Source organism: Chelmon rostratus, chromosome 5 (assembly GCF_017976325.1).
Source record: "Chelmon rostratus isolate fCheRos1 chromosome 5, fCheRos1.pri, whole genome shotgun sequence".
Classification (NCBI taxonomy): domain Eukaryota; kingdom Metazoa; phylum Chordata; class Actinopteri; order Chaetodontiformes; family Chaetodontidae; genus Chelmon; species Chelmon rostratus.
The window spans coordinates 28,744,889-28,767,122 of record NC_055662.1 but is presented as its reverse complement, the minus strand read 5'-3'; the positions used below and the strand labels follow the sequence as shown (position 1 = coordinate 28,767,122).

The 22,234-nt window shown below is 43.9% G+C and overlaps 3 protein-coding genes across 4 annotated transcripts; 1 reads left to right on the top strand and 2 right to left on the bottom strand.

Annotated features, from left to right (window-relative positions):
• Positions 1-761: 761 nt before the first annotated feature.
• Positions 762-6,489, bottom strand: sf3a1 (splicing factor 3a, subunit 1). Of its 2 annotated transcripts, none has more exons than XM_041937255.1 (16): positions 6,449-6,489; positions 6,246-6,324; positions 4,805-4,914; positions 4,513-4,717; positions 4,145-4,402; positions 3,975-4,049; positions 3,733-3,883; positions 3,445-3,641; positions 3,153-3,270; positions 2,748-3,055; positions 2,393-2,641; positions 1,976-2,183; positions 1,725-1,879; positions 1,426-1,527; positions 1,256-1,327; positions 762-1,162 (listed from the first exon to the last, which is right to left on the bottom strand). In XM_041937255.1, exons 2-16 carry the CDS (start codon positions 6,291-6,293, stop codon positions 1,061-1,063), a joined length of 2,358 nt encoding a protein of 785 aa, XP_041793189.1. In that variant the 5' UTR covers positions 6,294-6,324; positions 6,449-6,489; the 3' UTR covers positions 762-1,060. The 2 variants fall into 2 exon arrangements, with proteins under 2 accessions (XP_041793189.1, XP_041793190.1); XM_041937256.1 differs by having other exon boundaries at positions 6,426-6,453.
• A 127-nt stretch (positions 6,490-6,616) lies between these two features.
• Positions 6,617-6,868, top strand: ccdc157 (coiled-coil domain containing 157). The gene has a single exon (XM_041937917.1). The coding sequence runs from the start codon at positions 6,617-6,619 to the stop codon at positions 6,866-6,868; it is 252 nt and encodes an 83-aa protein (XP_041793851.1).
• A 9,723-nt stretch (positions 6,869-16,591) lies between these two features.
• Positions 16,592-20,605, bottom strand: slc7a4 (solute carrier family 7 member 4). The gene is made up of 4 exons (XM_041937400.1): positions 19,624-20,605; positions 18,788-19,494; positions 18,522-18,630; positions 16,592-17,494 (listed from the first exon to the last, which is right to left on the bottom strand). Exons 1-4 carry the CDS (start codon positions 20,603-20,605, stop codon positions 17,280-17,282), a joined length of 2,013 nt encoding a protein of 670 aa, XP_041793334.1. The 3' UTR covers positions 16,592-17,279.
• Positions 20,606-22,234: the final 1,629 nt, after the last annotated feature.

Here is a 22,234-nt window from a genome sequence, read left to right as displayed (position 1 = left end):
GGAAGTAACGCTGGAACAGTAAACCTCGTCTGGAAAAAAAAATGCACCATTTGCTCTCTCCTCCACCCCAGTTCATCTGAATTATCTCCTTCAGAGCAAGTAAACCTGCAATTTAGTCTAAACTATTCACTGTTGTTGTTCAGTGGTGGAAAGTAACGAAGTATGTTTACTCAAGTATTGTAATTCAGTAGTTTTGAGGTTCTTGTACTTTTCCACTTTCTGCTACTTTACACTTGTGACATTTTAAAGGGAAATATACTACTTTTTACTCCACTACATTTTTTTAAAAAAAGCTTTAGTTTCTTGTTACTTCACAGATTCATAATAATACAAGATATAACTAGCACCTGAATATTCTAAACTGTATAGTCACTAAAATGAGCTCCACTTTGGGAGCTGCAGCATTAAAGTGATGAACATATTAATGCATCAATAATTAGAATCCAAAGTGTTATTCTGAAATGGATCATGGTTCTGCATAAGCACCTTTACTTTTGGTACTTTATTTTGATGCAAATACTTAGAGTATTGCTACACTGTGGTATTAGTACTTCACTTGGGTAAAAGATCTGACTACTACTTCCTTCTTCAACCACTGCTGTACTTACTCTACATCACTAATCCTGAGCTTTGTGTGCACTTCGTAGTCTCTACAAAGAAGAACATGAGGCCTACATTAATCCATGTTGTTATCAGTCACACTGTTATTCACCAGTTTCTAACCTTACACATAATAATGATGCAACAAAAGCAAATTTTGATTTTTATTCCTTTATTTAAATGGATGGACATTGTGGGTCTCTACTTTTTCTTACAAGTTACCAATACGGTCGATCATCATAAACAAATCAAGAGCTTAAACAATAGTGTGAAGCCATGCCTGCCAGGCAGCGTACAGTATACTTTGTTTAGCATGCTGAGAAACATTTAAGAAAAAAAATCATACTCTTCACACAATGTTGTGAGAAAAGCACAATTCTGAAAAAAATGTCATGAAACTAAAATAACATGACAGGAGGGAGAGACAAAACATCCCGCAACCTTGCTGCTGCTGCATGGTTTACTTCTTTCTTCCACCTCTCTCCTTCAGTGCCAAGTGAATCACTGAGCCATTGCTCATGTTATAATAAGCCAGGGAGTTGGAATCCTTAATGAAAATGCCCTAAAAGGAAGAAAATATAGAATATTATTTGATCAGTCAAGTTAAAATATTTAAGGAAAATTTATGTTAAAGGTGGATTAAAAGAAAAGTTACCTCATACTGTAACTTCTGTTTCCCTGCTGGCATGCCTGTAGCTTCATGGATTTTGACTTTGATGACAGACACCTACGAAGAAATTTCATTCACACATCCATAAAATTATAGTAGGTATACTTGCTTAAACTCACTAAAACGAAGGAAACAACAAGCCGACATTTGCATACCTGATCTGTGAGTGGAACAGTGAAGTTCAGCACTTGGCCGTTCAGCTTCCATTCAGTCTTGTCCTGCATGTTAGGCACCTGCACTTTAACTGCCACGGGACCCTGGAGAGAGGCAAAGTTAAGACAGAGCAACTTACAACTAGACAGTAACTGAACTGTTACAGGCCCAATCAGAAATTCCACCATATTTATTAGAGCTAAAGCAGCTACTTATTCCAGTTGAACTTTGACTGCATGCAGATCGCACATTTTGCTATTAACTATTAAAAAAACAATGACATTTCACTGCCGTGACATACCTTATTTCTACGAAGGAACTCCTCCTCTGGAATAAGGTTGTCCTCCGTCTTCATCTTCTTGCTGACTGGCTCATCCTCATGAGGTGGGGGTGGGTGGGCCGGCGGGGCAGGAGCAGAGCTCGGGGGTTGTGGTACTGGAGGAGCAGGGACAAACGCTGGAGGAAAAAGAAGCAGTTAATTGAATTAATTTCCTCAACAGTGCATTTTCAATCTGAACGTCAGCATCAGGTGTTTGGAGACCTTCATCTTACCGGCTGGAACAACCATGGGAGGTGGTCTGGGGGCCATAATGTGAGGTGCTGATGGTGGCATGGGGACCACATTGATGCGGGGAGCAGGAATCATGGGAGGCATGGGTGTTATAACTTGTCCTGGTGCAAGGCGCACCACAGGAGCGACGGGCGGCCTCGGGATGACGGGTACAGCAGACAGGAGAGTGGTGCGCACTGGAGGTGCCAACTGTGTACAAAGAACATATTCATGACAATCAGAACCAACTTTATTGACCAAGTACGCGTTCACATACAAGGAATCTGACTCAACAAAGCTGAACAAATACAGGTAAAGAATAGACAGGACTAATGTAAACACGTATGCAAAACATGTGTGTGTAAGTATGTGAAATGGTTAAATTTCATTAACAAATTAGGTTTGTTTAAGTAACTCACAGTGGAGGGTGGGCGGGGCACCGCTGTGACTGGTGGACTGGGTTTAGGCAGAATGGCTGCAGATGAGGGCATGGGAGGCTGGTGATGAATTTCACTGGGCTTGCTTGGGCCGATTTTCTCCTTCGTATCGTCCTCTCCCACCAAACCTTTGGCCTTGTGAATGGCTTCGATCTGCTCTTGCAGGGTGATGTTGGCCTGTGCTGCCTGCTGGGTGCGAGCCATGCTTCCAGAGTGGCCATCCCAAGTAACCTGGTGACATGAAACTTTCAAACATCAGAACTGTGCCATCTCAATTTCATGTAACTCAGGAATGATGTTTCACCCAAACTGTGTAATATAAACCCACTGCACTCACCTTCTCCTCTGGCTTCTGGATTTCTTCTTCCCCAATCTTCTTACCGATGGCCGTCTCTTCCACACCGAAGATATCAGTACGCCTCTCAGCTAGTTGTTTCAAGCTGCTCTCGATATCCAAACCTGGAGCATAGACTTCATCTTCGGTCTGCCTCTCTCTGATGCTGCGGTCTCTCTGCTCCAGCCAGCGTGGATCCAGCAGACCAATACGCATGTGCTCTTGCATCTTACTGGCTGGGATCTTCTCACCAGTAATTGGTGAGATGAGGTACTCATCGGGAACTGCAACTGAGGTCTGAGGCTTGGAAGCTGCGAGGAAAAAAAATAGCATGAGATTAGCACACACTGTACATAGCGATAGTATGTTATGCACTTAGTGTTCTCCATCTAAAGGAGCATTTGTTACCTTTGGGGTCGTAGTCTTTGCGAATAATAACCTGGTCTGGAGTTGGAGGCAGTGGGGGTGGCATAGGATTGTCTGGTGGCAGTGGAGCCTTTAGGCCGTCATCCTCATCATCAGATCCCTAAAGAAAGCAGAAGGCCAAGAGTGATGGTTATTTTATTTCTTTTCAAGCTGTTGGTTAGCACACATAGGTTGTGAAAATAGCACTGGGTGATATATGATATCAGCCGGTTACAATTGGTCCTGGATGGATAATGAACAAGGCAAAGTGATCAATTACTTCATCAGTTCTTACCTCATCCATGTCCTGCAATTGTGTGTCTTGATCAGGTTGTGAGGGGTGGCCTTCGTTACGGTCCTCCCGGTCATCATCATCATCCTCACTCTCAACCTCCATCTCCACCTCCTCACTCTCTCCGTACTTCTCGTAGCGCTCTTGGATCAGGATGCGAGCGCCAAGCTCCTCCGGTGTTGTAGGTGGCGGGAAGTGGCCTGAGAAAAAACGACATGCCGATAAAGATCAACCATTCTAGCTACAATTATCATGTATGTTAAGAGATTACAATTATTGTGGTTAAATTACCTTGTTCGTTGGGCTGGAAATCCACCGTCTCAACCACTACAAAGTCATGCCAGTCGATTTGGGCGTACGCCACCCGTTCTTTCTCTCTTTCCTCCTCCTCCTTCTTCCTCTCACGCTCTTGGAACTTTGCCCACTCAACACGGTACCTGCCCTGAGAGTCGTGCAGTAGAACAGCTGATTAACATGGGCAACTTGCCATTAAATGCTTGATCTAAGAAACAGTCACAGTTTAGGGAAATCACCTGGTCCATAACCTCTCTTGGATTCTCAGCCTCTCTCTTTAGCTTGGCCAGTAGACCTTTGGGAGGGATCAGAATCTACAGGTTGAGAGACAAAATCAAGATACAGTTTAGCATCACCACCCCAACAAAGAAAAACATTAATATCAGAAAGGCAGAATTTGTCAGGTCACCTTTGTGTACTGCTCAACCAGTTTGGTGAAGTAGTTGAAAAGGCTGTGCTGTGGCCGTAGGAAGTCAAACTGGTAGTTCCTCTGTTCTTTCTGCATGAGCTGAGTGAGAAACTGGCGGCCATTGCGAGCAACAAACTGGGCAGTGAGCTTGACAACATCCAGATCAAATGCTGAGATTGATGGAGGATCTGCAATGAACTCAAACTCAGGAGGGGGTTCTTTGGGAACAATGGTCTCTTGAATCACCTGTGACTGCACCTATTGACGAACAGAAAATAGTACATGTTATGAACAAACACCAGTAATTATATGCAATGAAAAGCAAAAACAAAAGCAAAATTAGAGCAGACTGAAATGCAAAGTCTTACTTTTTGAGGAAGCTGTTGGGACTGCTGCATGGTCTGTTGCATAACCTTAGGCACTGCTGCAGACGGCTCCTGTGCCTTGCCCTCCTTGAATTCATTGACCTTGTGACGGTAGTAGGCATGGTAGGGGTCATTAGGGTTGAGGAAATTAAACTTTGGATTGTTGATCTCATTCTGACGGATTCTTGCTTCAAACTCAGGCCCGTTTCTATAAAATGAGAAGAAATCAGTTAAATCACAGACATAAAACTCAGTTAGGGTTGCCGCTACAACTGACAGATGTCGAGAAACCAACCTGGCAACGAAGCTGGCTGTCTTGTCAACTATATTTCGGACCTCAGGGGGTGGGTATATGATGCCGACAATGGGTTTAGTGGCTGGGGTGTCTTCAACTCCTGCATCATTCTGTTGACAAAATCGACCTTCGTTAGGTTGTAGTATGTAAGATTAAACATAGAAAAAATCTACAAGTCACATCTAATATTACTGACCCACTACGAAGTCAGTTCACCCAAATTGGAAAATACCCCCTTTTACCCCTTGTGGTATCATGAAATGCAAACTAATGCGCTCAGTTTTATTTGCAGCCGTTTTAACCTATCTGATAAAAGATCAATGCTTCTGCCATCATCCCAGTATTATAGGAAAATGAAATTCAGATTGTGGAACTCAAAGCATCATTAAACAACAAAAAGACAAAAGCCATATTCCTGTCTAGAAAAACAAATCCGGGTTGCTGTGGTTAATGCACATATTTTGTATTATTCATACATATTTAACATTTAAGTACACACACACTTAACTAAATTATATACATTTTAGTATATTGGTACATTTCATTGGTATATTTTATTGTTTACTGTTTATATACATTTTAGTGTATTTCAGCTGCTGTCGGTTCATTCACTGGTATATTTTATTCTGTTGGCACATTTCACTGGTATATTTTTATTGTCATAGTATATTTTCATTTCTGGCATATTTTTAATTGCATTTACGAATATTTTTATTGCATGTTGGTTTATTTTATTCTAGTATTTTTATTTCATTTTAGAAGCTTTCTTATTATCTTGTTTCTAACATGGGGGTTGCAATGAAAATTTCATTGACATGTCATGCCCCATGACAATAAAGAAATCTTGAATCTTGTTGTACTTATCATAAAAAGCCATGGTAAAAAGGGTATGATTTCCGAATCCCAATAGTTTTTGCAACGATTAATTGACAAGTTGTCAACTATTACCAATTATCAATCTTCACCTATTCTGATAATCAGTTACTCTACTTGAGTATATTTCTTTTAAAGAAAAAAAGTCAAAATTCTCTGATGCCAGCTTCTTTAAATGTAAATAGTTTCTGGTTTCTTAACTCCTCAATGACAGTTAACTGAATATCTTATGGACAAAACAAGACATTTGAGGACGTCATCTTGGACTTTGGGAAACATCGATGGACAGTTTTAACCACATTCTGACATTTTATAGGATGGAAAGAAAACTAAAGCAGTTAACGTTAATCCAAAACATCGCATGAACTGATGCTGAACGCTAGCTACGAGCTAACAAGAGCTAACGTTAAGCCTTGTGGTGAGTATCCAATATAGCCGTTAAGGTTAGCCTTTCTACAATTCACATTCACAGTAAGATAAGTTGTAAGTAATTGTTCATTAGCTTCCCAACAGAAGCAGTACGTTAGCTACTTTGCTAACATTAGCTAACGTGTAGTGGCGGCGTCACCTTGTTGTTGGACTCCGGCTGAACAATTTGAACAGGCCCCGGCGGCATGGTTACGTCTTCTGTGGAAAACTAAAGTTATCTGTAAATACACAACCAACAACAACAGTAAACGTATTATAAACACCCTTATCATACAACATAAATGGTTAGGAGCACAATCTCAAACAGCTAATTGCCTACATTTGCTCTAGTTGAACACTTACTGCGTCGCGGTTTCGTTGACCCAATGGAGGACTATTACTTCCGGAAACACGCAAAGCATTATGGGACCTGTGGTACTTTATTGGTTGTCAAGGAGACGTTTAGCCAACAAGCTGGATCTACTCGCTGTCATTGCTGCGTCAAAAGAAATATAAGTTAGCTTGTCAGACATGAGTCAGTTCCTCGGCCGTCAGGACTGCATCGAAAGCCTCCGGAAAGATCTGGTCGACCTTCAGGGTGCGACTCTGGACGTGTTTTCCAGAACCGGACCGGTCCGCTTCTCCTCCTGGAAGTTCCCCGATAAGATGTCCTGTAATCTGGACATGGTAGCTCTTCTGGAGCAGTATGACTTTGTGGATGGGGAGGATGCGTTCAATCAGCACTCCCACATTGTGTTACTGGAGCTAGTGATTGACAGGTAATAATACACCGCGTAACGTTTTATCACATGAGCAAATATTTATTAAGGAGTAATCCAGGACTTGTGTGTTCTCTCTCCTGTCCCTGAACAAGACTCCTGCTTCTTCTACAGAGCTTCAACGCTTATGTTGAACAAATCAGGTGCAGCCACAGGAGACAACAAAGCCAGCAGAAAGGATGCCTGTCCGTTGGTCTTATAGTCAGAAACTATTGGAGTAATTTGGTTCAGTTTGCCAACCGTAAGGTAGGTAAATAAACGACTTTATTTAAGAAAACAATGAAGAATAATGGGAAAATATTAACAGAGATGTGATAGATCTTGTTATTTTTCTGACTTCTTTTAGGAGATCTATAAAGACATCAAGAAACAGACAAAAACACAGACATTTGACAGTGCTGAGACAGAGTCAGTGTCATCTGTCTCCCACCAAATAAGCTCAAGGAGTGAGTCTTGCAGACATTGCCTATCTGCCGGGTCTTCCACAAGCTCCTGTAAGTTTTTGCAACATAATCATGTACCCTCCAGTCCTACCCACAACCCCCCATGCTCTCCTAAAGTTGACAGCCACAGTGTAGGCTGCCAGACAGTTGAATCATCCCTTGTTCCCTGCGACGCATGTCATCAAGTGCAGTCCGTTTTGAGACAAACAGGAAATGCTTTGGTCGAGCTGTTTCAGAGTGAGGGCCTGCCCTCATCTCTGCAGCCACTCTTGGCAGCGGTGGAGGACACCCTGGAGCTGGGACACATGACAGCAAGCGATGTCGGCCAGTGGGCCAATGAGCAGCTCCGAGACATGCGCCGGCTCGTGAAACATATTGAAGATGTGCGTGGTACAGTGCAGCCTCTTAAAGATAGACTCGCGGCAGCAGAAACAGAGCGTGAGAGATTCAGGTCTCAGTTGGAAAGAGCACAGAAAGAGTTCCAGCAAGATGTGGAAAAACACCAAGCAAACATAGTCCAGCTGGAGTTTTCACTGCGGAAAGCACAGAGGTCCATGAAAGAAACAGAGCAAAGGCTACAGGAGGAGCAACGGCAACTCCAGAGAGGTGCAGAAAATTCACAAATGCATATGAGAGGAACCTACTAAGATCAAATTCACTAATATATGTTTAATATAACAGAAACTCTGTGCTTGGAGGAGAGTAATTCCAGACTGAAAGAGAAAGCCGTAGAACAGCAAGATGCATTGCAAGCACTCGGTAAGGACGTGTGTGATTTAGTTTACCATCATGCCACCCGTCTTATATTTTGCAGAATTCTATGAAATACATTTGTCTTATTTATACACATAGAACAACCTGATATGCTGTAATGATGGATCATTGTATCTTGTGGTAGAATGTGAAAAGGATCTGCTGCAGGAGAAAGTGAGACTCTTGCACGTGGAGGAAGAGGCCTGTTGTAAACTACAGCAAAGGATCCAGCAGTTAGAGGGTCAGATCACTGAAACTCAACTCCATCTTGACAAAGAGAACACAAAATACCAGAGCGCTTGTCGCCAGCAAGAGGTCGGTGTCATGACAAACGCCGGGTTATTTGTTGTTTTCAGCTGGAGATCATGACCGGCTCACCCCAGTCTCTCCTTTTGTTGTGGTTGTCGTGCGTCCAGTCAATGCAGGCAAAGCAGAAAGCTTTGTTAAAGAGAGTCGATGCTCTCGACGAAGAGTGTGAAGAGCTGCAGAGGCAGTTGGGAGAGCGGGAGGACAGACAGATCGACCTACAGGATCAGCTGCAACAGGTGTCGGAGGAGAAGGGACGAGTTCAGGCTCAGCTCACTCAACAGCAGGTATGTTTGAGTTCTTTAGAACCGAATATGCAGCATTTTCACAAAAAAAGACTGATGCTGTGATGCTTCTTTCCAACAGGAGCTGTGCTTAGAGCTCCAGAAGGAGAAGCAGACGCTGGAAACAGACGTAGGCGAGCTGCAGAACAGCGTGGCCGACATGAAAGAATACACTCGAGCCTTAAGGGAGAGGGAGAGGCTGTTGGTGGCTTTCCCAGAGCTTAACCCTCTGACTCAGGCTCAACCACAAAGTAGGCAATTATTTATTATTTGTTTATAAAAGAATATCATCCTGCATGAATCATCCAGTGACATGCAACTCACTCAGTGCTGTTTACACTCCTCTACTGCACCAGCTTCTTCTTCTTAACACACACAAGACTATTAACACTGTATTTATTATCTGTTTTAATGTGAAAGCAACAATACTCTCATTATCCTGTATATAATGTACATATTATATACTGTTCGTTCTGTTTTTTATTCTGTATACCTTTGTTATTGACTCTTTTTGATCCTCTGATGTCTATCTTTTATTGCCTCCTGCATATAACAGTTTAATTTCCCCAGCGTGGGATTAATAAAGTGTTATCTTATCATATCTTATTGACCATAAGCATTTATTACAAGCACATGTTTTCCAGCTACCTGTTTTTTGAGTACTGTAGTCATGCTGTAGCTACGTGTTGTTCATTGTATATTTTCAAGCTACAGGAAACGTGCTTTTGGATATGGAGCAACAATTGCAGGCAAACAGCATTCGTATACAAGTTCTGGAGCAGGAAAACATCACCCTGCACACCAGCATTGTGAAACTGAGGGAAAGAGGACAAAATAATGCCACCACGGTAGGATGCATACAAATTTATTATATTATTATTATTGAAAGTGATGTAAAAATACGCATTTTTATCAGCAGGAAGTCTCACCTCAGCAGACATGCAGCCCCTCCCCGCCCAGCTCACCAGCAGAAAAACATCACCTGCCTCAAACACACGAGAGTCCATTGTAAGTTGAGGTTGTAAAAATGTTACTTTTGAACAAAAACATAGATTTTTCTAAACGATTAATCGTCTCACGTGTTTCCCGTACTGCCGTTTCTCTCCTCTCTAACACAGGACGAGCGGCAGTGCAACACGGCTCGGATACAGTAACAGAGCAAAGGAGGCAAAATGGAGAGAAAGTGGTCTGGAGTCAGCTGGGTCAGAGGATCGCATGTCCGCCCCCGTCGCCGCCTCCCCCTCATCTGTGCAACTTCACCTTCAAACCCTCCACCTCAACTCGGCCTCCACTGCTGCTAAAAGCCACAGGAAAGCATGCAGCGGTTCTCTCCTCTCTAGCTTGAATCAGAGGAAAAAATAAAACCCTGAATGTGTTGGTGCATTTCGACTGGAGGCAGCCTTGCAGTTGCAGAGAGGATGAGGGATCTTTGGCAACAGCTACACTGCTCATAATAGCACATTGCCAGCATAACATATCATGATGTCTTATTGTACATTACACCACAGTAACACTGATGTTTTTGTAATTTTACAGACTAGATTACTACTGTTGCCTCATGTTTAGTTGAATGTACTGTATATATAATAAACTGTGCATATGTAGAACAAGGACTATCATTTTACTCCTGTTAAAATAGGGCATTGATGGATGTTGCACATTACAGAAGCTTTCTGGATATATGATCTGCTTCTCAAACAAACCTGAATGGGTAGCCGTCACAGCAGATCAGTCACATGGTTCTGAGTAAATGGGCGGATTGGACAGCCTTGAATGGCACACAAACAATGACACAGATGTGTTGATAGCTTTTAAGTGCTATCTGACAAGGGCGGGGCATGGGAGTTTCCATGGAAACGCAAGTGCTCAGGATTCATGCTCTGCTGAATCACCACAGAGCTTTATTTCAATCCCTCCAAGTTGGTAAATCCACAACTGAACCAGGCGAAGACCACACATGCTGCAGATCACTGTGAGTTGACGCCTCTCGTTTCTGGTTTTGCTCCACACATCAGCAGGTTTTGCAGTGGAAATTTGAGATGTCATGAGCTCAGCCGTGTAATCTGAGTCTGACAGGGAGCCCAAGAGACTTGGCTCATGTCCGAGACGTTAAAGTCAAACACATCTCGTATTTCTGTGTTTTCATAAACCTGCAAAATGATGGAAAACAGGAAGAGCAAACACCTGATTAACATTACTAATCACCTTCACTTTGATCTCTCACCAATACCACCTGAACGGACTGATCTATCACTTCTTTCAGTTTAACGACAGCTCGTGACCTGAGGGTTAATCCCTAAATTGGGTTAACCATACAGTTGTGTCATCAAGCATGTAATTGAAGTTGGTCTTAAGATCTTTCAGGTGGTGCCACAGATGCCAGTGAACATTATGTCAGCACTTAACTATGGCGTTTAGTCATGTTAGTCAAGATGACTCTATTCTAAGATGAAGCTGTGCGAATAGAAAGAATTGTTGTCGTACTCATTAAACATCTGGACTGTTTAAACTTCAGTAACTTTAATAACTCTGTCTTTCTAAGCAGCACAAGGCTTCAACCTGATCAACAGAGAGTAAGTATAGAGGATCTGAAATCATTTAAAGGATTAAACATTGCTCATATGGGTTCAGTATTCAGCAGCAAGTCGCTAGAAATCTTTTGCATAAATCAGGGTGTCTACAGGTATCATATACTTCAATTTAATGCTTTTTAAGACCTTTTCAAGACCATTTTCACCAAATTTATGAATATTTTTTCTTATTCATGCACTGCAGATAAAAAGAAAGTAGTATTTATGTGTTCCCGTGCAGAGGTAGGTTTGTGTAGGAATGTGGTTCTTAAGTTAATATACGTTTTGCCAACAGGTAAGTGCAAGTATAAAGGGAAAAGACAGTTATTGGGTTTAGTTGTAGGTTTGAAGATTTATAACATCAGAATTTTGGACTGTCACACAGACGAGCTTGACTCATTTGTTCAAAAGGGACAGTGCAAAAAGCAGGGATACCAGGATTTGCGGGATGCTTAGAGCATACTAGCATGATTTGGCATCAGATTCAGACAGCTAAGAGGGAGAAAAGAGACTTGAATGTGTATTTTTAGATCTGGCTAATGCGTTTGGGTCAGTGCCACATAACCTTATTTGGAGTTCCTTTGACTACTTTAAAGTGCCGGAGATAGTTGTTAACTTGGTGAAAGCATATTTCCAAGACATCAGACTGTGTGCAAGTATCGCAGAGCTCACAACAGGCTGGCAAAGATTGGAGGTTGGTATTATGGCAGGATGTACAGTGTCCCCGCTAGCTTTCACAATGGCTATGGAGGTAATTATTAGGGCTTCCAAGTGGGTCGTAGGTGGAGAGAGACGGCAGAATGGAATGCGTCTTCCACCAATTAGGGCTTATATGGATGATATGACACTGCTAACTTCAACAGTGCCATGTACAAGGAGGTTGTTAGATAAAGTCAATCAGAATCTCAAGTGGGCTAGTATGAAGATTAAGCCTAGTAAGTCAAGGAGTATTTCAATATACAGAGGGAAAGTAAGTGATAGAAAGTTCGCTATAGATGGTGAGGAAATCCCAACAATTAGGGAGAAATCAGTTAAGAGTCTAGGACGGTGGTACAATGTGGACCTGAATGATGTTGAACAGGTTGTGCAATTTAGAAAGGATGTTGCAGAAGGGCTGGAGAGAATAGATAAATCAGGGCTCCCAGGAAAACTGAGGTTGTGGTGCTTGCAGTTTGGCTTGTATCCTAGGTTAATGTGGCCAATGTCAGTATATGAAGTCCCATTATCTGTAGCAGAGAGAATGGAAAGGCTAGTTAGCTCTTATATTAGAAAATGGTTGGGTGCTCCCAGGTGCTTAAGCAATGTAGCTTTGTATGGGAAAGGAATGCTTCAGCTGCCAGTATCCAGTCTAACAGAGGAGTTTAAATGCACTAAGGTTAGGACAGAACTTTTATTATCTGGGAGTAAGGACATGTTAGTTAGCAATGTGGTTCCGAATCCTTCTGGGGGGAGGAAATGGAACCCAAGGGCAGCAGTGCAGGAGGCAGAGGCAGCTCTTAGGCATGCAGAAATAGTAGGAAATGTTCAATTTGGCCGGGGAGGCTTGGGGCTTGGCCCAGGCAAACCAGTGTGGAATAAAGCAGGTCTAAAGGAGAAAAGAAAGCTTGTAGTGGAACAGGTGCGTAGGCAGGAGGAGTTGTTAAGGGGGGCAAAAGCAGTTGGTCAAGCCAAACAGGGACAATGGTTGAATTGGGAAGGTGTTGAGAAGAGGAAACTTAGTTGGAGGGACCTGTGGAATATGGAGGAAGGCCGTATTAAATTTCTGATAGGGGCGACATACGATGTGTTGCCAACCCACAGAACCTAAGTCTCTGGGTACAGGGCGATCAATCGTGCCCACTCTGCTCAGGTACAGCAAGTTTAAAGCACATTTTGTCAGGTTGTAGAATTAGCTTATCACAAGGCCGGTATACATGGCGGCATAATCAGGTGCTGAGAAGCTTAGCCGCAGGCATTGAGGAGAGAAGGAAGCAGGTGAATACTGGAAGTTCTAGAAAGGAGAGGTTAGATGTGCAGTTTGTTCGAGAGGGGAGAAAAATAGAGCTGCTAAGTCAGGGAGAAAGCAGGTAGGTGGCTGCCTGGTAGGGGCTGATGATTGGCAAATGCAGGTCGACTTGGGAGGAAAGCTAGTTGTGCCCCAGGAAATAGTTTATAGTAATCTGAGGCCGGACATTGTCTTATGGTCCATGAGTAAAAAGACTGTGTATTTTATTGAGTTAACAGTCCCTTGGGAAAATTCAGTGGAGGCAGCTTATGAAAGGAAGAAGACTAAGTATGCAGATTTAAAGACAGAATCTGAGCAGAGGGGATGGAAGACAAGGGTCTGTCCGGTTGAAGTGGGGTGTAGAGGTTTGTTGCAGGGTCAGCTGTTTCACTGTTGAGGGAGCTGGGAGTGCATGGGCAAAATTTAAGGAAGACAGTGAGGGAGATGTCAGATGAGGCTGCTAGGTCTAGTCAGTGGATATGGATCAGGAGAAATAATAGTAGTTGGGGGTGAAATAGGGACGGTGAGGGGGGGGGGGGGGGGGGCAGAGGACATGCATGCCTAACCCGGCAAGAGAAGAGGTTAAAGTCTTAACAAGACACCTCTCCTCTGCTCTGCTTTCCCCGCCCCATCTTCTCGCTCTGCCAATAGGAAGAGAACCAGGAAGTTTAGATAAGGTGGGGGTGTGGCCAGCTAGAGTCTCTCTTTGGGACCATGCGGCCTGTTCAGGTGAGTTTGCGTGGTAAGATACAGAGTTGGCTTGTTTTTTGATCTTTTGGTTGTTTTCCTGTTTTGTTTGCTTCTTGAAGGAAATGTTAGGGTTTGTTTTCCTACTCTGTTTGCTTTTTGAAGGAAATGGTAGGGTTTGCTGCTTCTTGAAGGAAATGTTAGAAGAGGCTGTTAAATCTAGTCTGTGGTTTAGGCCTCCACCTCCAGCACCCTCTAAATTTTCCACCCCCTACCGAACAAGGGTCTGTATCCAATCCCTACTTCCATCTTTTGACTCTACCTCTTTATTTTCTATCCCCACCCGAACCAGGGTTTGTATTCCCACCCGCTTTTTCTTGGTGCAGTTGGTGAGAGGCAGGGGTAGATGTTGGTAGTGTGGCAATCGGCAGTTACATGTGGCATCTAGGCCTGTGGTAGCATTGTAGCAGCTAACAATAGCTAAAGCGGTGAGAGTATGATAGTATCTTAGCAGTTAGTATTGGTAGCTAGCAATTAACATTAACAGTATAGGTGAATCTAGCTTTATTGTCTTCTTCTGTTCCTCTTAGCAGGTAGCGGTTAGCACGTAACATTAGCTAAATGGTAGCATCGGAACTGTATTGTCTTCTTCTGTTCTTCCTAGCGGTTAGCAGTAGCATTAGCATTAGCATTAGCAATAGTTAAATGGTAGCATCGGTACTGGCCACTACCTGGAGCATCTCTGGGTCAGTTGAACGTATGAATGAAATTAGATAAAATGTCACAAAAATCTAATTAAATTCAAGATTACTCAATTACTTTTAAGGCCAAATGTTTATAAGACAACATTTAGAGGTCCTGCAGATAAGACTGATTTATTTCATTATGTGTGTGTCCAGACTCATTAGTGTCTTTTATCTAAATGTGCTGCATGTTGGTTATTGACAAAATGAAACCAAACCAAGGCTGCTTGTGTTCCAGTTCCTTCTACCCTCCAGACCAGTTCACAACTTAAAACTACCACGCGGATGAGACTTTCATTTAACTCATAATTATTCTAAACTTTGCAGGGTGCAGTGGCGGGGGGGGGGACTGCCCCCCCTCGTGGCCCGGTTTTGAAAAACGCGCGATTAAGTGCCCTCTTGGACTCCAAAACGCACGCTAAAGTGCCCCTGGGAGCCAAAACGCACGCTAAAGTGCCCTCTTGGCCGCCAAAACGCGCTCTAAAGTGCCCTCTTGGACCCCAAAACGCGTGCTAAAGTGCCCCCTGGGAGCCAAAACGCACGCTAAAGTGCCCTCTTGGACACCAAAACACACTCTAAAGTGCCCTCTTGGACCCCAAAACGCGTGCTAAAGTGCCCTCTTCAGTGGCGAGGACACGCTATATGTGCCCTTTTTTTCCTTTCCGCCCCTGCCCTTCAAAAAGTCTGTGCACGCCACTGGCAGGGTGATTACCTGATGTGAAACTGCTGCCAGATAATTCCACAATGTAAATTTTTGTAAATGCTGCTTCAAAACATTTATTTTTCATTTATAACACAGTCGTTTGCATTTTATACAGACAAACACCATAACAGAAAGATCTGAGAACTTAATGTGCAAGTACAGAGTACAATACTATTCAGAAGTGAGAAAAGAATTGGATAATTCATAACTGTGCTTCCTGGCACAAAAAAGACAGAGAAAGAGGTGAGAGAACATTCAGCTTAAAAAAAGCACCGCAGTATCAATATCTGTCACTGGCCCCGACATCAAAAGCGTAACTGTGACACAAAATTACCGGATAATAGATTTCAGTGTGCAAAGTCGTACAAAATTCTCTCCCATTTTGAAACGATGCCAACATGCCTCCTACTGCACGCTCTGTCTCTCCACGTCTGTGTTTTGTTTTAATGATCAGAAAGCATGAAGTCCTGTATAACAGTTGTTTTATCTAACAGACAAATAAACGAACCAACTAAATCATAAGGACTGATCACTTCAGCTTTGGAATTCGGTCTGCATTGATTACAATATGTTTAAGGCCATTGGTTTCTTATGTAACACATGCAAACAAACTGAAATTATTTAAAGCGTACAGTAAAAGTACATTTACATATGCAATAAAAACTAAAGCCTTGTGTTCACTTCTTGACACCGTGTTGGCTGAGGGAATGTTATCTGTATAATATGAGTGTTCTCACATGTGTGCTGTTGTCTAATCTAGGTCAGGCTGCTGGCGACAGGGACGGCCGCAAATCTGCTGGGATTACGGAGGCCTCGGAGAGACGAAGCACATCCCAGGTTTAACGTAACAACCGCTGTCTGCCTGCCTCCCAACACTCTACCCTGTGTGTGAAAATTCCCATTCAATAGGTTTGTGCTTGTCTCACATGGCCAATAATCTAATTATCTCTCAGGTTATCTCAGGAAATCAGTCATATGACAATAAAAGCTCAATAATCTGTTCTTTGATTTCTAATCTCATGCCAACTGGGCAAAAAGGGAGAGGACTGCTGTCTAAATGTCTGTGGGAAAAGACAGCACAAGGACCAGATCAGAGACACAAAGAAGAACAGGGTCATGGGACGAGAGCTCGGAGATTAAGCGAAGCACTAAAGTGTTGTTCAGCCTCTTAAAAGGTGAACGCAAATTCCTGATGGACACAAACAGAGATACATGCAAAGCATATATAACACAAATACTAAGACCCACAAGAAGAAAAAAAAACAAAAAAAATGAAGCTAATGAGACCTTCATAAAGCTATAAATAGATAGAATAGAAAAATAAATACACATTTAGAGTATGAGATTAAATAACCGTATTTAGGGCAGTCTGTGAGAACCAAAAGGAGGAGATGGACTAAGAGGATCCAAATGATTAGAGTCTGTAGTTTCTCCCCGGGGCTTTGGGGAGAAGAATTTGAGAAAAAGGCAAAACTGTAAACTCACAAAAGCCTGTGCATTCAGAACGTTTACTATGGACAACATGATAGCTTCAAAAATGATGAATTTCAAGCTCCAGATGTGCCCTAACACATATAAAAATCATCCAAGTGTATCTAACTAACGGTACAGAAGCACCGAAAAGAACCTACAACCACATGGGTTCTGGCAAGGTTGCATGAAAAGAGCTGGTCTTAAAGGATTTAACACAACTTTGATGCAGGACAGTAAAGCTCTCTTCTAAACATTCAAGATATACAAGTGTGCTTCACAACGAGACAGAGAGCGTGCATCCCACCCTGTGGTGTGCTTATATTTGCAAAGCAACGAGTACAGACTGTGGCAGGCCGGTCACACGTTAAAGGGAGTGAGATACAGAGAGTACACAGGTAATAGTAGAGCGTATGAGTGGGAGACGACAAAAAATACCAGGCAGTAGTACTACTGTATGTTTGGTCACACATCATCTCTTTCCTGCGTACTCCTCGGCTGTCGAGTCGGTGGAGGCGCTGATTTGGTGCGCCGAGTCCACCTGTCCATCGGGCTGGACGGACTGCACTGTCTCTACCAGGCTGCCGCTGGGTAGCACCACGTACCGGGCGGCCATATCTTTGGGCTGCAGCTCCCGCATGCCCTCCTTACTGTGCCAGATCCCGTAGCCAAAATACACCAAGAGACCTGCGAAAGAGGCGGCACGAAACACTTGTAACGGCAATGTCATAAAAGTTAAAGTCAGGGCACGCTGTGCACAGGTGAGCAGTATCATCACCTGAAAGTTCTGCTTTGTGAAATGATGATTTCCTTCTTATTTTATTTTCTATGGGCGAAATCAATGTATTATGTTACAAAAACCCATAAACAGACTGTTAATTTGACTTTCATGTCACCATGTGCTTAGCACATATAACGTTTACAATGTTCGCAATCATAGTTTAGCATGCTAGCATGCTAACATGTGCTAATACAGCTGAGGCTGACGAGATCTGTTGTGACTTTTACAAATGTTTTGCTTGAAAGTGAAGATTTGACCTGATGGTGGCACTCGATAAAATGTCTGACAATCACCAGTTTTAATATACTTCATCCTGAGGGGGGCATGATCCATATATCATATTGTTGTCGTTGTGCATTATTTGTTTGTTCTGCACCAAAAATATGGGACAACCGACTGACAGACGATTGACTGACAGACTGACATTTTTATCACTGGAGCCGTGGCTAGAAAAGTATTTCAGAAGCCCTCAATGTAGTCAATGAAATCCAGTACTTTAATCGCTTTGTATTTACTCTTTGGTATAATAATGATTACAAGGCTTTTTTTTCAGTGGTCTTTATGGAAGGTAAGTGGCCATTTCTTTCTCTAGGGAAATGAAGAGTCCAGCCCGAGCCCTGTCAGGTGTAACAGTCCATGCGTGTGCATCTTGTTAACTTGCTGCAGTCTGACAGCAGTGTTTAAATGGTTTACTGGTCCAGAGAAGCCTTAAGCTAATACAGCTAATCGCGTTTCCCCAGTGATCCTGCTTACTGACAGGGCATTATCTGCATTTAAGAAACCAGAATGATTTTAACAACATGCAAAGCGATGTTTACGTAGATCAGCTCTTACAGTAAATCCATTTTGGCGGCTTTTAAGCAAAAAATGCATTTGTTTTGCAGGAATACATGAGAAACTACACAAGAGAGTAGAGTTCTGATGCCTTCCTACCTATAGCGATCCATACGGTGAATCGAATCCACGTTAGAGAGCTGAGCTTCATCATGAGGAATACATTAATGAAGATGCTGGCACCTGGAGTCAGTGGAACCAAAGGTACCTAAACAGCAACGACACACCAGTCATACAACAATCATAGTTCATGCAGGAGCAGATGTAAGTTTTTCTGCAGACCAAACTACAAGTGAAAGCCAGCAGCATTCAATCACCATATTACACAGTTGTGTGATAGTTGTGGGAACCATAAAGAGGCTCACCTGGAATGTTTTGCTGTTGGCTTGTGGCTCGTGAATCCAAATGAACGCCATGCTGAGAACAAAAGCTATGCTAAAAATCACCAGCAGCATTGTGAAGCTCCAGACCGGCAGCTGCAGCTGTTTGTTTCCAAATTCTAGCACAGCACAGAGGGAGACTGAGCTCACAATGAGGGTCAGCACGCAGAAGGCCACCACCTCGCCCGGCTCGCAGTCCCCCAGCAGCCTGCCCAGGTACGGTTCCCAGCAGGCCTTCAGCTGCCCCACGCCACGCCGCTCTCTAGACTTCTGCCTCTCCACCAGCTGGAGTTTGTCGGAGAAGGACTCGTACTGCTTCAGCTCCCCGCTGTCCTCGTTTATGGTCTGAGACTCTGAGGGGGCGGGCGAAGCCTCAGCGTTAGGGTTGGGAGACGTGGAAGTGCTTCCCTTGCAGCTGGTTTTCTCAGGCTGGAAGCGCAGCACGATAACGCTCGCTGCCACAAAGGTGTACGCCAGGAGGGTGCCGATGGACAGGAACTGAACCAAGGCCTCCAGGTCAAAGATGAGAGCCATGGTGGCCATGAGGATCCCGAACACCAATATAGCATTGACAGGGACTTTGGTGATGGGATTGACCCGTGAGAAGATGGAGAAGAACAAGCCATCCTCTGCCATGGCGTACACAATCCGAGGGAGGGAGAAGAGATTACAGAGCAGCACGGTGTTCATGGCTACAAATGGGAACAGAGAGTCAGAACATAAGTCAGACAATTTAGCACAGAGCAGCAAATACTACTGCCAAACATAATGCACTTCCATTTAACTGCATTTAAACTTCTCAATTAAAGGTGGACACTCACCACAGATGGAACCCACTGCCACAATAACTCCAGCCCAGCTGTACCCACGCCGGAAGAACGCATCTGCCAGAGCTGAGTTGGGGTCCAGGGTATGCCAGGGTACTATCAGTGTGAGCACTGTGGAGACCAGGATGTAAGCCGTGGCTGCCAGTCCGAGGGAGATCGCAGTGGCAATGGGAACAGCTTTCTGCGGGTTCTTTGCCTCCTCGCTTGAGGACGCGATTACATCAAAGCCCACAAATGCGTAGAAGCACGTGGCCGAGCCTGCCAGTATTCCAGACAGCCCAAAAGGTGCAAAGCCCCCTTCTTTCTGGCTCCAGTTGGCTGGTTCCGCCAGCATAAATCCGAAGACCAGGATGAAAACGATGACGCCCATACTGATGATGGAGAAGATATGGTTGAGGTAAGAGGACACTTGAACGCCAAAGGAAATGAAGAATGAGGCTACAACTAGAATCCCTGCTGCAAGGATGTCGGGGTAATGGGCGAGGAAGGGCACGTTCCACTGCATAATGTGCGTCTCCGTGAAGTTCTGAATGGCGTGGTTAAAAATGGAGTCCAGATAGCCACTCCAGGCACGTGCCACAGCAGCGCCGCCAATCATGTTCTCCAGAATCACATTCCAACCAATGAGAAAGGCCCAGACCTCTCCCACAGAGACATAGGTAAACATGTAGGCAGATCCTGTTTTGGGGATGCGTGCTCCAAACTCTGCGTAACAAAAGGCGGCCAGAAGGGAGGCAAAACCTGCAAACAGGAAGGATATGATGACAGCAGGCCCGACCATGTCTTTAGCCACTGTTCCTGTCAGGACGTAAAGCCCAGAGCCCACCATGCCGCCAACTCCCATCAGGGTCAGGTCCAGGGTGGAGAGGCAGCGTTTCAGCGACGTGGCCATCATGTCGTCATCCAGCGTCTTGAGTCGGTTCAGTCTCTGACAGAGGCGCACCGCTGGGGTGCAGCCTGTCGTACAGGAGGCCATAGCTACAGATTCAGACGGGCCAGCTGGGCAGTACGGTCTTATAACACTCACACTGGATCCATTACCTGTCTATGGAGCTGACCTGCAAGACAGAGGTACACATCAGAACAGGAACAGCTGCTGCAGGGTTTGTGGTCAGGCCTGTTCAACCTGCTACTGAGTATTTTTACTGTTTACTGTCGGAAGTGCTGTAGTAAGTCTGCAGGGTGAGGTGTGGGTCTCTGTGAAGAACGGATCTAAACTAAGCACATTTTTGACAGTGAGCAGCATGGCCTCTATATTCAAGGAAATGATCTCTTCATCCTTGTGATCTGGGCTGATAACATTGGTGGCATTAAATGTTCAGTATTAACATTTAAAAAAATGAAGCAATGAATATACATGTTGGCTTTGGTGATTATGATGAAAATAAGTCAGTCAAATAGGAATAATTTAATGTCATGTTACATTTCTAATTGTAATATCAGTACAGTAGTGACATATTCCTTTACATGCAGCAATAAAACAGCCTTCAGTTAAATAATATAAAAGACATATAAAATAATTCTGATTAATCCCACGCGTCAGGAAGCCCTTTGAAGAAGATCTGGCTGTTGCTCAGTTTATCTGTCTATTCTATGCATCTATACTTTGCAGCGAGGCCTTAATGTGGCGCTGGGCGCTCATCACAGGGCCGGTCCACGTCATCTTAAAGGTGCGCTGATGTGAGAAATAAAAGCTTAAATACAGTGGCGACAGAAGATGTTTTTTTATTTTTTTATTTTTTTTTTAAATCTTTTGACTGCCACCAAAATGTTAGATCTTCTCCTCAGTGAGCAGGCGGATCCATCCTCCCGGTCCGGGCGGTGCAGCATCAGACGGCATATGGCGACAACACGATGCCTCCGTTATAATTACGTAACGTTTTATATCCCTCTAGAAATAAAACCACTGCCATAAAGTACACGACACGTTTCCTCTTCACATTCATTTCAGCGTGTGTCCGCGACCACACACCGAACCGTGCCGGGAAAAAGTGGAATAAGCGTCGTTTTAACGCCAAATAAATAATTGATAATAAAATGGAAACGGACGCGAAAAGAGCTCGTTAGTGCGCTAGACTTCCTCTCTGCTGGATGTTCTGGACTGAGGCAGATGTGATTATTCTCTTTGCAACCACAACAGAGAAATAATGAGATAAGAAACGTAACAGTCGCTTTACCGTCGCTGTTCAGGGCGTCTCATGTGCGCTGCAGGTGCGGGGCTGCTGGAGGCTGCCGAGGTGCATCGTCTGGTGATGGAGCTGAAGGTGCGCCGAGGAATAACAGAAACATGAACAGCCCGGACTGCTTCTTAAAGGCGCAGTCACCTCCACCCGCCTGCTGAACGGGCTTCCCCGCTGCGCCCCACCCACATCACAGCAGAGTGGGAGATTAACTGCAGCCGGTGGTCTCAGAGGGGGTCCCCGGACCCTGCCTGTAGGAGCTCCCTCAATATACATGTGAATATGTTTGAGATTCATGTGTATATGAGTGTGTAAGAATAGTCACCGGTGGAAGAAGTACTCAGATCCTTTACTTAAGTACAAGTACTTTAGTATCACACTGTAAAAGTACTGTTACAAAAGTGCTGCATTCGAAATCCTAGTTG